This window comes from Chelonia mydas, chromosome 21, assembly GCF_015237465.2.
Source record: "Chelonia mydas isolate rCheMyd1 chromosome 21, rCheMyd1.pri.v2, whole genome shotgun sequence".
NCBI lineage: Eukaryota > Metazoa > Chordata > Testudines > Cheloniidae > Chelonia > Chelonia mydas.
In genome coordinates this window covers 11,567,342-11,581,783 of record NC_051261.2, presented here as the reverse complement: position 1 = coordinate 11,581,783, position 14,442 = coordinate 11,567,342, and the positions used below count along the sequence as shown (strand labels likewise).

The window sequence follows — 14,442 nt, the reverse complement described above, 5'->3', positions numbered from 1 at the left end:
GGCCGAGGGAAGTCTGTACCCACTGATGGCTCTGGAGTAGTGGGGCCCGTCGCCTCTTGGGTTCAACTTTAAATACGTTATTGGTGTGACAAGATAGGCAAGTGTGCCCAAGTTAGAGCATTAAGCATCTTCAGCTGGAAGCAGGAAGCCTTGTTGATACAGGAACCTGCCTCCACCCATTGACGGTTCAGTGGGTTAGGATGCAGTGCCCACGCTCCAGTTTCCATTGCTTTGTTGGCGTGACAAGCTAGACAAGTGCTTGCCTGAGTTGAGAGTGAGTCTGCGCCGAGGATAGGCCGGCAGTTGGAGTTCGGCCCAGGTCGGTGGCGAGTGTCTTTGTGCGGTGAGTTGGGTGACTCTCAGCCCAGTTCCTGGCAGGTCAGTTGTCCACATCAACACCTTCGCAACTGGCACCTTCACGGGTGTTGTCAGCGGCGAGGATATTGAAACTCCGCTCCCCTCGAGACGGTCCTTCCAATGCAGACGCGGGATGCTCCTGCAGTCTTTAGGGCTGTCAGTCCAGGACTCTTCTCCAGCACTAAAAGGAAGTCCAACCCCGTTGCCAGCATCCTCTGCTGAGATCTCTCAAGTCTCAACAGCTCAGCACAAGGTTGGACTTGCTCAGTGCTTGGATGAAACATCTCCAAGGAAACCCAGGGAGCTGGTGGGAATGGCACCAGTATTTCAGTATGGGCCACTCTGAGCCCCTGTGCAATGCGAGAGGAGGGATATGCTGCTGGAGCGGGGCCTTTCTAATGAAATGGAAAATAGAGGTTTAAACCCCCTCAAACTGTTCTGGGCTTTCTGCCTCCCTCGCTGCTGGTGACTAGAGCTGTGTGTAAACACACATGGTCTCCTCCTTCTCTGCTCCGGGCTGAGTCCTCCCGTGATGTCACAACTCCGTGTTTGTGACCTCAGACCTGTCTCCATGGGAATGGACTGTCATATTATAAACACTGTGTGTTATGACCTCAGAGGATGACTTACGGAGGTGGGGAGAAACACTGTCTAATAGTGGTTAAAGTGCAAGACTAAGCTTCAGGAGATCTGGGTTCTGTTCCCAGCACTGCCACCCACTCTACCTCAGTTTCCCCCATCCTTATAATAGCTAGAATACCTACTTTACACTTAATGTGTTCGTCTCTGTAGAGCACTTTGGAATCCTGGGAGGAAGCTAGAGAAGGGCTAAGGATTAGGATAGTTATATATTGATCATATTCTGAGAAACTGGGCACAACTCTTACACCCGATCAGAACTGGCCAGTCATGTCTTTGTACCAATCCCTCGGGAATCAGCACTGAGCTGAAGGGAATTGCAGACTGCTGGTAATGCCTGACCTCTCTCTCTAGTTGCAAAAGACCCTAAAGCACCTTACCAGTTGGGCACAGAGCACCCATGAAATGCAGCCACCTCTGGGGAGGGGGACAGTCGCCAGCACACTGCCTTTTTAAGTTCTTCCCTAAGCATTGGCCATTCCATTAACTGCTCACCTCCCGTGCACTGGTCTCACTGGCTCTCCACACCTCTCCCCCTGTTCTCAGATCTTCCTGCAGCAAAGCAAGACTTCTCCCCATCCCTGCTCCCAAGATTCTGGGCCACCCAAAGGGACCTGCTTCGCTACACCGCCTTTCAGCCCTTGCACCCCTGCTCCTCACTCATGCCGCCCAGCGGGGGCCCTTCTAGCCCAGGGCATCAGGGACGGAGGCTGGGGAGCGCGGGGATTCCAAAGCGGGTGCATTGTTTGGATTTCTCTGGGAATAGTTGGAGTGCCGCTGGGGAGCTTGGCCTCCACTCAACAAACCCAAGTGTGCAAACTGGTTTTTCCAGCCCCTGGGAGACATCTGGCAGTTGCTTAAAGAGACAGCAGCCCAATTCTGCTTTCTTCTTCCACGCTGCCGCACTTGGTTCAGAAACTGATTTTCACCTTCTTATCTCGCTGCATTCCCCCCACCACCACTTTCACTGTGCCTCACCCCCTCCCCACTTCCGCTCTCTTTTGTAGGCAGTGTTTAGAACTGGGGGCAGGGCTGCGGGGAACCTTCCTAGTCTCCCTCCTGGAGGAGAGAGCAAGGAGGGGTTCTGTTGAACCGAACATACAGTGGGCCCAGGTCTGCCTCTAGTCTGGGAGGGGGCTCAGAATAGCCGGGCGAGCTCATAGTCCTTGTGCACCCCAATCCGCCCGCAGGAGTGTGGCTTGGGGAGGTTGTGTGCTTTCCTACCCCAATCCTAGTTCTTCTGGGAGAGGAAGGATTGAAACCGCCATGACCCTTGCCTCTGATCTTTAAATTGTGATGTGAGGATGTCAGTTACTCAGCCAGACGTGAGGGGTCTATTACAGGAGGGGGTGGAAGAGATTCTGTGGCCTGCAATGTGCAATGTCACAGTAGATGATCATGATGGTCCCGTTCTGGCCTTCAGGTCTATGATCTGCGTGGCCTTGAATGAATCCCTGGGTTTGTGCTTCCCCATTTGCCTGGTGGGGCTGTTGACCCCTTTCACGGGCGTTATTTCCAGCCTGTATGAGCGCCCTGTGTGGCCCCCTAACGAGAAACCCCATGGAGAAGCCAAGGCTCTCCATGCTGGAATAGTGGAAGCAATGGCAAATGAGTCATTGGCCGAGCATAATCCAGGGGGGAAGGGGGGTCCTCTCCACAGGGGAAGGGCTTAGCTCACACCTGGCGCAGGTTCTCCAGGTCACACAGCCCCAGAGGGCTCCCTGAACCAGGGCTGGGTCAGCCGTGACCAGAGGGAGACTAACCCCAGCAGAGCCAGGGAACCCCACTGTTTATCTGGGCAAAGGGGGTGCTGTTCATCTACTCTTACCCCATTGCCTTTTGTTCCTGCCCAACCTGCTTACCTCCCAGTACTCCAGTATCCCACTAAGAGAATACTCTAGTATTCTCTACCACTAGCCCCAGACTCTCCATTGGAACCAGTAACGTCGTGGACCCTTACTACAGCATTCAGTAGTATTTTCTTCTCTGAGGATTTCTGCAGTAACATCCGCTCCTAACAGCTTACATGAGTCTCCCTACAGTATTGCTGGCCGTTGTTAGCTGTATTACGTAGGACCTAGAGGTCCCAGCTGAGACCGGGACTGCTTTGTGCTGGGCCCTGTACAGACACGCAGTATGAAGCAGTCCCTGCCCTTAAACACTTGCAATCCCCTGCTGTAGCATTCTTTCCTTGGGATGCCACTGTGCTCTGACAGGATGAGAGCTCTTGCCGGCGATGGGCCTAGACAGGACATGGCAGGGCATTCTGTAGCTTCCCTGGGTGAGAGTTTCTCCAGCCCACCAGCATGGCTACCTATCCAGGCAGGCATTAGAGATGGGATTTTCCAGAGGGATCCCAGAGCATTGTAGCTCTGGTGCGGTACTTGCTGGGTAGGGGTGCTCTGATTGCGGGGGACTGAGCTCCCAGCATAGAGAAGCAGAGGGAAGCAGTGGAAGGGGGGCAACCTTGACCTCTGGTAACCTCTAGCATTTGAATGGTAGCCAGGCTGTGAGCATGGGGAGACAGTGGAGGGCCGGGGCTTGTTGGGCAAGGGGTGTCTCTCCGTCTCTCAGGGTTGTTGCCAGGAACTCAGGGAGCCTGCGCCTTGCCCCCAGACAGCAGGTGTAACTTGAGTTGGACTCGGCCAGGGCTGGTATGCTGCGGCGCGCGGATTGGCTGGAAGGTTGTCCCACTAGGTTATTTTTAACAGAGCCGTCCAACTGGTTCACGTGGTGGTGTCAGGGGAGAGGAATTTGGGGAATGTGGTAATTTGGAGGAGGGACGTGCCCTCCTAGAGGGAATGGCACAACCTCTGGTGAATCATGGGGCCGGGACAGCCCTGCAAAGCCTGCCAGTACCAGAGAGTGAGAGAGCAGGACCCTTAGCTACCTGGTACCATAGAGACGGCGAGGGGGGGCAAGCACAGGGGCCTTCCCGCTGTTCCCAGAGACCGACACGCACAGACTTAGCTACGCAGGTACCATAGAGACAGCGGGGCCCACACAGAGCTGTCCTGCTGGTACCACACACAGGGAGCGGAGAATAGGGTTGGTGTGCGCTAGTACCAGAGAAAGAGACACACGCAGCTCCATGGTACAACAGAGGGTGCGTGTGCGCGCGCGCACACACACAGCTATGCAGCGGGAGGAGAGTTACCCACAGCACAGTTAACCACAGGGTGCTGGGGGGCGCCAAGGGAGAAGTGACACATGCAGTTAAAATAGAGGTGAGGGGAGAGGACACAGCGGGCGAAAGGGAGACCCACACAGTTGCAAAGCTCAGTCCCAGAGGGGGAGACCCGCTCACAGTGCTTGGGGAATGATGACCCCTTGAGGCCTCTGCAAACTTCCAGAGCACCTGGAAGAGGCTCCCACTGCGCAGAGAACCCTGCGATGGCGGGGCCAGAGGTGGACTGTTAATACCCACTGAAAATATTCCAGTGTCCCATGCCCATAGTGCACCGTCTGTGCTGTGCCCCACTGCGGGGCGTGGGCTGCCCCATATGGCTGCGCTGTGTTTGTAGTTCCTTGAGCCGTGCTCAAGACTGGGAGGATGGTGGGGATATAGGAGAGCTGGTGTGTCCCCACAATGGGAGGGCGGGAAATACAGTCACCTCACATTGACCCGCTCCACCCCACAGTCCTCCCCTCCCGGCAGGCTCCTGCAGTACATTGTAGGACGCCTACTGACCCTGAAGTCCCTCTCCTCCACTGGGGTCACTTTTTCTTCTTTTCTCCCCACCCCACCCCTTGTCCTCCTTTCTCCACCCTCCTTTTCCTCTCATCTTTGCCCCCGTGCCTCTATGCTCAGCGCTGCCCTCTCCTCTCAGCATCTCCTCCCTTGCCACGCTTTGTCCAGATCCAGGGATCTTCAGGGTTAGCTCCATTGCTCTCTCACACACCCTGCCGCCCCTTTTCTGCTTCTCCCCATGCCTCCCACCACGCTGTGGGGCCAGGCCTGCCTGGAGTGCAGCCTCTTCAGGTCACTAGGCCTCCCTGCTAGGCCAGGGCCCACCATGACTCTGGATCCTTCAGGTTGCTTGTCTCCCAGGTCCCGGCCTAGCTGTAACCCCCGGGCTCTTGTGCTCTGACAGCCCGCCAGGGCGTCAAGAGTGAGATCCACGCTGCCAGGGTGAGCAGGTGGGCACCTGCCATGTCCTTCCAACAGCACCTCTCCAGGGCATAGCTAGCGTTGGGCACCAATAACAACCGGGCAGCTGCCGCGCCTTGTGAGGGGAGCGATGCAGAGGCCGAGAGAAGTGGCGTCTGGGGCGCTCGGGGTTGGAGGGTGGAAGAGCAGATCTCAGACCCCGGGGGTGAACAAGAAGGGAATGGCGGCGTCAAGCCAGGTACTTAGCAGTTGTTTCCTGATGACTCTCCTTGGGCTGCGTTTCTTTCTAATGTGCAGTTTGCAATGGAGGGGCTGCAAGGGGAAATGCATCTAACAGTGCCAACGTGCCAGCCCCCCAAGGGAGCAGCCTCACTGGGCCCCTCAGATAGTGTGGGGAGAGGCTGAGGGCTGGAATCTCCTCCTCTCCCTCACGTCTTTGGGGTAGCCCAGTAGGTACAGGCAGGTCAGGCTGGGCCTCGGCCCACCTGATTCTGTGTGGCTAGAGACTAGGAAACCAGAGCCCCTGGTTGTGGGCGTTTATGGGAATGCAGGATTAGCTACACCTGCCTTCTAAGGGGAAGTAGTCCAGCCATCCCCTGTGGGGGCCAGTGTTAACCCAGGGCATGGGGAATCACTCCAGCTGTTCCCTGTGGGGAGCCCCATTACTCCCAGGCAAGCTTGCCTATGTGTCTGAGGGAAGAATGGCCGAGTGGATGGGCCACTGGGCTGGAACTCAGGAGACAGGAGCTCTGTTCCTGTCCTGCTGGCTGACTTTGGGCAAGTCACTGCCCCGTTTGTTGTGCCTCAGTTTCCCCCATCTGTAAAGTGGTCTCACAGGGGAAGTGAGGATTGGCTAATGCCCCTCACAAACTACAGTGAGGGCACCAGGGTGGCATGCTTCATCCCACCATGTAGGGGCGCGCTAGCCCCCATTGGTATGAGGGCCTGCTCAGGTCACCAGTAAGAGGGCGTGTGAGTGCTCTGGGGGCAAAAGGGGGGGGTCTGCCCTACCCCCGTAAGGGGTTGCACCCCCCTCAAGGGTCAGGGTCCATGCTCCAGCTGCTCTTTCTGGAGGGAGCATTGTTACTCCCGCATGTGGAGCCTTCCTTCTCTTGCCCTCCCCGGGAGGCATGGGACGCAGCGCAGCACCTGGCGCTGTCTGTCGCCCTGCGGCTGGCGGGATTTGCAGGGGCGTGAGGAGGGGGCGAGGGGCGCTCGTGCTTCTTCCCTTACAGTGTGAGGCCTGTTCGGAGAGCCCCTCCCCCTGCCCCCAGAAGGCGTGGGGCGTCGGGCGCTGCTACAAAAGTTGTTTGGCTTTTTGACTTTTTTTTTTTTTATCCTAAACTAGCTCCAAGGGCATTTCGACTAGCTCCAACCACCACCATCTGGTCCATTAAAATAAATCTGGCATGCTTCCCCACCCCCACATCGGTTGGGGGTGGGGGGAGGGGGGGGGAGGAGAGAGAAGAAAGCTCCCAGCTGCTCTGAGGTTTGAATTTAGATTGGCCACAGCTGGCCTGTAAAATGTGGAGCAAAAGCACTTCTGCTTCGGATTAGGCCGAGGATGTCGGGCAAGGCTGTTTAAAAGGCCAGCACTGCTGGAAATGCGGATTGGGCAATGGGGGAAAATGGGGGGCTTGCCAATGTGACTCACATCTGAACCCAGATCCCATTTCCGCAGCATGTAGAGTTGCCCGTTTCCCTCTCGGGGGGGAGGGGTGGGGAGGGGTGTCTCCGAGAGCAGTGTTCCCAAAGCACCAGGTTCCCGGTGGAGCGAGCACAGAAAGCTCTCCTGCCCCTCTTCGCAGTGTCCTCCGAGAGCGGTGCGGGAGGGAAGGAATCCCGTCCCGCAGATGCGATGGGAGGAGTTTCTGGGTGTCCCATGTCTGCGCCCAGCTCTCTGATCGGCACAAACCGCCCGCCATTCGGTGCGTGCCGTCAATCGGAACGGTCCCTCCATTGTGGTCGTTTCATTCTGTCCTGGCCCCTTTCTTCCCATTAACGCTGTCACCCGGGCTCTCACAGACCCTTCCAGCCTGCCCCACCAGCTGGCTCAGTCTTGCCTTGACAGCTGCCAGGACAGCACCACCTTCTGGCAAAGCCTTGTCACTTGACATGTGGCTTGGAGAGAAACCTTGGTTAGGCCAGGGCTGGGATGTGGGGGGAAGGCTCCACTTGGACTAGGGAAGAGAAGTGTTTGGGTGTCGGGCGCAGGGCAGAGGACCTGGCAAGACCTTACTCTGTTCTTAGTCTTGTTCTTACTTTGGCTTGCTCTAGGTCGCAATGAATTGATAGCGAGATACATCAAGCTCCGGACGGGGAAAACACGGACGAGAAAACAGGTAAAAAAACCCTGCTTTACTTTATTTGAAGAAAGTGTCTGAGCGTGAGACCTCTGGCTGATAGACTCGACCTCGAGGACAGTGCTGGGAGTCTGGCTCGCTTCGCTCGGCTTGTCGTTGCGCCCTGGGAGGACGAGGAGGGACTGTGTGGCAGTCCGGATGCCTGGGTTCCACTTCCAGCTCTGCCGCTGGCTTGCTGCGCGTCTTACGTTTCCCCTCGCTGTGCCCCCTTTTCCCTATCGGTGCAATGAGGATTACGCTGAGCTGTGTCACGGGGGAGGTTATGGGGCTCGGACACGGCTAGTCAAGCTCTCTGGGAGCTGCTATAGCCCAGCAAAGGGAGGGATAGTGATCGCTGAGACCCCCACCACCACCCCACTGCTTATCGGATGCTTGAGGTCCCGGAACTGATCTGTTCCTGCACAGTCATCTTATCTCCTCCCGTGGGCTTCAGCTCGCTGGGCAAGTGGGGCTGGGTGAGCCTCCTGTACACTGTGCCTGCCCAGCGTGGCACTCTGTGCTCCTCTGGGTGTGGCCAGGCCAACTAGAGATCGATGAGTCTCCTGCAGCAATGGCTAGCAGCCTCTTTTAGCTGGTGCAGTAGAGGCTCTTGTGCTAAGATCCCGCCGTTCCTGGCTGCTGACGTCCCACTGTGAGGTGTCAGAACCCCTGGAGTTTGGGATTCCGTTGGGATCGGCCCTGCGGTGTGTGCCTCCATAGCCCAGCGTCGCCCATCCCTGCGCCTCCTGAGAGTCCCGGTGGGCCCAGCCACGTCCCAAGCCATGTCCCGCATGGGGCAGTGACCTGACCGCCTCCCCTCCTGGGGGGAGCTGTGATGGCCAGTGGGGCATAGGGAATGTTAATTGAACCTTCAAAAGTCATTTGATTTGGGGTTTGGCTTGTGATTGGGCCTAGGGCTCATGGGGTCTTCCTGTTTTATACACACCCGGCCCTATCGCTTCTGGAGGAATCTGGGCCTGAACCCAAACACCTCTAGATTCAAACCTGGATCTGAATTATGCACATCGCCCCTTTCTTCCTACTGGGCCAGGCCAGCCTCCAGCTCTGAACGGTCGCTGGTGTGTGAGATCTCTAGTGAAATCCTGCGTCTTTCACCCCTCTCTTCTAGATCCAGTTGTAGAGCCCCTCTCTGCCAGTACTCTTTACCAGGACAGGGGGCGCTCGTGTAACCCAGGTGCCTCAGATACCCCAGTGCTGATGCACTAGAAATCTGTCCTGTCAGCCGTGGGCATGGGCAAAGAGCTCTCTCCCACCCCCACCAGAAGCTCAGACTGTTGTAAGGCTCAGTGGCGGGGGAATCATAGAGCTCCTTGTTCCCACTGGCTACCTGCGTCCCCTCCCTCCAGCCAGCCCCATGCTCCTTGCCCCCATTCATTGTATTGGGTGAGGTGTGCAGAACTGGGGACTAGCGCCAGGGCAGCATTGAAAATCAGCACCTGCTGTGGGAGCTCTGGAGTGTTACCTGCCTCGTGGCACCAAGAGAGTAGGAGTCCGGTATCCATTTCCATGACCGTGTCTGTGAGTGCTTCTGGACCAGTCCAGGGACGGAGCTGATTGTCCATAAGCCTTGGAGAGGCTCTTTTCATTTGCAACAGGTCTGGTTGCCAACAGCCATCCCGCTGCTCCCCATGCGTGAAACTCCCTCTGGCTGTGTCCAGTGCATGCACTGTGATGAGATTAAAAGAGCGGGTCACTGGTGCTGTGACTGGGTAGCGGGGTTCCTGCCAATGTGAGGGGGAAAGGAACTTGGAAATCTGACTTTTGCTCCGCGCTGGCTTGTGACAACAGGTAGCTCTAGACTGGCTGGCAAGAGGAGCTGTGATGGGGGCAGGACAGTCTAATGAACTGGGATTTAGGAGACAAGGGTTCGATCCCCAGCTCAGACACAAACACCTTGTGCAAATCATTAATCTACCCTTGTGCCTCAGCTCCCCATCTGTAAAATGGGGATAACAGCACTGCCCTACCTCCCAGGAAGGATAAAATCCATGAGTGATTGCTACTGCATTGATGGGGGCAGTATAAGCACCGTAGATAAACATATTGATCGATAATAAGGTGCTTGGATCCTACCAGGGGGAGGGCTGTCTAGAGACATGGATAGACTGAAGGCCACATTGGCGCCATGTAGAAGAACTTTTCCTGTGTGTTAAAGCTTTGAAATGATCCCTTGAAAACTTATCTGGGCTTGGCAGTAGGTGGGGGGCAGGGGAAGGTGCCGCTCGAACGGATGAATAGAGGGGAATTTTGTTAGGGAGCGTGCAGCCCTCACTGGGTCCCTCTGGAGACAGAGGTTTGAACCGAGAGCAAACTGAACCTGGTGATTTCCATCAGAAATGTTCCTCCATGTGTCAGAGGCACCTCGATGCACAGCAGACAGTCTCTGCACTGAAGAAGCAGCCTAGGGGCTGGGACTAGATGCAAGAGAGCAGGATGTAGGGGCAGCTGATGGTCAGAAGGGAGCGTGTGGGAAATGACGCCACTTTGCTGCACAGACCCTGCTCCCAAACTGGATTCAGTGTCGCCTGCTCCGTAGCATGACACACATGAGGCTGAAATTTCCAGCTCTGGGTGACCCAAGAGAGGTTCCTAACTCCCCACTTGGTGCCTGCTTCCCCTTGAATGCTCTCTTTAACCTGTATTAAGTGCATATCTGTTTCACTGGGTATTTAAGTGTGATGCTCGGAGTACCTTTCCCAAGCCTGGAGAAGAGCTCTGTGTGGCTTGGAAGTTTCTCTCTCTCACCAACAGAAGTTGGTCCAATAAAAGCTAGCACCTCGCCCCCCTGGGACCAACACAGCTATAACGACACTGCACGCACCTGATTTTCCAGGGTTGACAGCTCTCAGTGACCTCAGTGAGGGTTTTGGATTCTCACAAAAGCAGCCGCCTTTTATTTAAATGCCCAGACTTGGGGCTTGTCTACGCTTGACAGCGCTTCCGTGTAGACACTCAATGATGCCAGGGGTTCTCCTGTCAGCATAGTTAATCCATAAGAACAACCAGACTGGGTCAGACCAAGGGTCCATCTAGCCCAGTATCCTGTCTTCCGACAGTGACCAGTGCCAGGTGCCCCAGAGGGAATGAACAGAACAGGGAATCATCAAGTGGTCCATCCCCTGTCGCCCATTCCCAGCTTCTGGCAAACAGAGGCGAGGGACACCATCCCTGCCCACCTCCCCGAGAGGCAGTAGCTAGGTCGATGGAAGAATTCTTCTGTCTGCCAAGCACTGTCTACACCAGGGGTCAGGTGGGCATAACGACATCGCCCCGGGGGATGGATTTTTCCCAGCCCTGAGTGACGTAGCTGGGTCGACTTCACTTTTTTGAGTGAACCTGGCCCTGAAAATTTTTGCCTATGTTTTTCCTCCTCTTTGCACAGCACAATTCACAGAGAGGTTGGGGAGCCTGCCGGAGTCTGTTCCAGCTCCTGCATCTTCCATGGAATTATTAGCTATGCTGCAATTGCAGGGCCATATTCCGCCAGGCATGGATTGGCATGGCCATGTGGAAGGGCAAAATTTGCCTTTCAGAAACTCCCTCCATGACAGTGACGCACGAGAAGGAAAGAGCCCGGGCTGAGCGTGCCAGGCTGGCGGTTAGAGAAACCATCTCTATGTTGGTCAGATGTGTGCCCCCTTTGCTTAGAAGCCGCCAAGAGCCTTGGCGTCCACACCACCGTTGGTTGCAGAGTTAGAACCACACTGCAAAATGAAACAAGAGGGGTGTGCTCTCATGGCACATGCCCGCGCTATGGGCCAGATCCTCGGCTGGCCTAAACCGGTGTAACATTTACACCAGCTGAGGATCTGGCCCGATATTTTTGGCCACTGGTGCTCGCGTTCCATAGGAGGAGTGCTAGTTCTCCAGAACCTCGGCCAGGCCAGGAGCCTCCGCTGACCCCCGGGCTGGCCCCGTGTATCTCGAGCGCAGCGGAGTGCGGGATCATGTCTTCATTCTCTTTGTGTTTTCCTTTTTGAACGGCTTGGCGGGCACTAGGTGTCCAGCCATATACAGGTTCTAGCTCGGAAGAAGGTGCGGGAGTACCAGGTTGGCATTAAGGTACGTTGGAGACCCTGCCCATGCGTCCGTGGTGTGTGAGCATGGGGCAGCCCCTCTCCTTCCTCTCCTCTGCTCTGGTTGACGGCTCTGCTGTTTTCCCCTCTCCTTCTGCTTTCTCTCTGCAGGTCTCTAGCCACTTGCAGGTTCTAGCCAGACGGAAATCTCGCGAGATTCAGTCCAAGCTGAAGGTACGCGCTCCCCTGCTTCCCCCCACCTCCCGCTTGCCCCTGAGCAGTGGCTGTGCTGACAACTAACACACTCAGCTCTGTGGTGTGCTGCTTTCTCTTTCCTTTTTATGTCTTTCCCCGACTCCCTTCGTTCCTGGAACCAGACACTCCCTGGGGAAGGGGTGGCAGGAAGAGACTGCAACAGGATCTCTCCAGCTGGAGAGTCTAGCTGGGAAGCTCCTGAGGTCAGATAGAGGCCTCCCTGGAGAACCTCCTCCCGTGTGCCCTTTGCAGGATGGTGAGCGCTGTGCCCATGTTGGGACCTGCTTTGCATGGAGCGGGGAGTGTAGGGTTGGTAGGTTGCAAGGGCTGGCCAGAGCCTGAGTATCCCAAAGGCAGTAACGTAGTGAGCAAGGCTCCTAGGCTTTCCCCTTAGTGTTCTTCCTCCTTCCCACAAGCTCTTGCCCTGGGCAAAGCTCTGCATGTTTCCCTGTAGCTGGGAGAGTCAGGGCCTCCCCCAGGCTGCAGAGATGCATCAGAAGTTGGCCGCGGCAGGACCGTGAGGGAGCAGTGCAGGCTGGAGCCTAACCTAGCCAGGTGCTGCTCCAGACGAGTTTAGGAGCACTGGGCTAGGGGGTCAGGACAGCATGCTGGGCACCTCCCCAGTTGAAGCCATAACGTCCAAGGGGCGGGAATGAGATGCAGAGCCCACACCTGTGCCTGAGGCTGGGGGCCCGGAGCAAGGGGCTTTGCAGGGTGATGCTCCCCCAGCAGATGCTGATGCTCATGGGTTGGTCCCATGGCCGTGCAGAGTGATGCTGTCCCAGCTGGTTCTAGTGCACTCGGGCTGCGTGGGCCACTCTGGCCCAGAAGGTGTCGGGGTGCTCAGGCTATGGGGCCCGCACGCTGTGATGCTGCCCCCCACCCCTCCCCATAAGGAGACACGTGGGTGTTGGGGCCTGTGCTTCTAGTCTGTAGGGGGACAGTTGGGCTGTGGGACCGGCACAGGGAGATGCCGGGTGGGGGATATTTGAGCCACAGGGCTCATATGGTGGGGCGTACTCGCTAGTGCAGGGATGCTCAGCCAGGAGCTTTTGGGGGCTTCCCATGGAGACCCTGCTCCAGCTCATTCTGGCTGCCTAGAGGTCATGCTAGGGATCCAGGAGCCAAGGGAGCAGAGCAAGGATAAAACTGGAATGTTGTCTCTTCTCTGGTTGGCTTTTCTTTCTCTCCTTCCCTCTTTCTAAGTGGAGTTTGACTAACCTTTCAGTATCCGTTTCCACTGTGTGTTCTCTGTATTGTTGTTTGCTGGGTGCCAGAGGCACATGTGGGTGGGGTGGTGTCACAGGGCAGGGTGCGGGGAGGGGTTTTGCAACTGAAGCTGAAACGAAAGTTCTCATCAGGATGTTCCTCCTTTTGTGGTGGTTGTTCATTTTGTTTTGTGGGAACCCCACCATCGGGGCCCCATTGTGCCAGGCACGGCACATGTGCACATGCTTAACTAAAAGACCCTGCCCTGAAGAGCTCGAGTAGGAGACGAGAGACAACAGGTGGATGCCGCAAACAGAGGGGAAGAACGCACCATAATAGTGCAATAACTATGATTAGCCTGCACGGCGCAGGGGCCACTCCCAGGTGACGGAGAAATCTCTCTGCTGGTCCATATGCATTTGTTTGTTCCAGTACCCTCTGTCTTCCTGTCTCATTTAACAAGTCCAGGCAGAAAATCCCTGTAGAATTTAATAGGGAATTCTGTCCCTACTGTAGAGTCTATAGGATTGTTCAAAAGAACCTAGAGAGAGCCTCTGGCTTGCTGTTAAATTCTAGGGTTTGGGAGTCATTTCTGTACCTCCCTATCAATTTAGTCCCTATTAAATTCCATCTGACTTTTCCATAAGGACAGTAACTCCTCTGGCCCCGGGGACTCTCAGTAACTGGTGCGGAAGGAGGCTGTACTTAACAAGCCCTGCTTACTCCGTTACAAGGGGCACTTGAGGGCAATTTTGAAAGGGCGAACAGGGCCTTTGTGTGGAACAGCCGTATCTCCATTTTGTGATCCTCTTTGAATACAGCCACGTCCGACTGCCTTTCAGTTCTCACTATGCCTCAAACATGTGTCCGTGCACATTGCTCTTTTGCGCCCCACGTACAGGACTGTGTAATATTGATTTTTAAAATACATCCATCTCCTGAGTCTCTGGGGGCTCTTAAAATTGGTTCAAAATGAATCGGCCAGTCAAGCCTCAAGTTAAGCTCTGAGGCGGAAAAGCAATATATGATCTGGTGATCAGGGCATACATACGTAAAAAGCACACTAGGACAGTGGTTCTCAAACTTTTTTTACTGGTGACCCCTTTCTGATTGCGACCCCACCCCTTATAAATTAAAAACACTTTTAAATATATTTAACACCATTATAAATGCTGGCGGCAAAGCGGGGTTTGGGGTGGAGGCTGACAGCTCGTGACCCCCTGAGGTGTCCCGACCCCCAGTTTGAGAACCCCTGTGCTAGGATGACCACAGATGCGCTGGGAAAGATTACAGAACCCTCTGTTCCTGCTGAGTGAGCCAAATAGTTATTGCAAAAAGGAAACCTTGCTCCTTTTGCCAGTTGCCTCATATAAACACACAGACATCTAGGGACAGATTTTCTAGCGTTCCGCAACCACGCACTGGGCCCGTCTGAAAATGTGGCCACTTCGATTTCCTGGTTTTAACCCTCTCCCTCCTATGGCTCCTTCCC

At 55.6% G+C, this 14,442-nt stretch overlaps 1 protein-coding gene across 3 annotated transcripts in view; it reads left to right on the top strand.

Moving 5' to 3' along the window:
* The window catches only part of TEAD3 (TEA domain transcription factor 3), a 57,058-nt gene that overhangs the window by 28,150 nt on the left and 14,466 nt on the right, over positions 1 to 14,442 (top strand). Inside the window, exons 3-5 of one of the 3 annotated variants that reach the window (XM_043533655.1) lie at positions 7,385 to 7,449; positions 11,470 to 11,532; positions 11,658 to 11,720. In XM_043533655.1, coding sequence (XP_043389590.1) covers positions 7,385 to 7,449; positions 11,470 to 11,532; positions 11,658 to 11,720 — 191 coding nt within the window. The remainder of the gene's footprint in view (positions 1 to 7,384; positions 7,450 to 11,469; positions 11,533 to 11,657; positions 11,721 to 14,442) is intronic. The other 2 variants (XM_043533656.1, XM_037884964.2) reach the window with 2 other exon arrangements.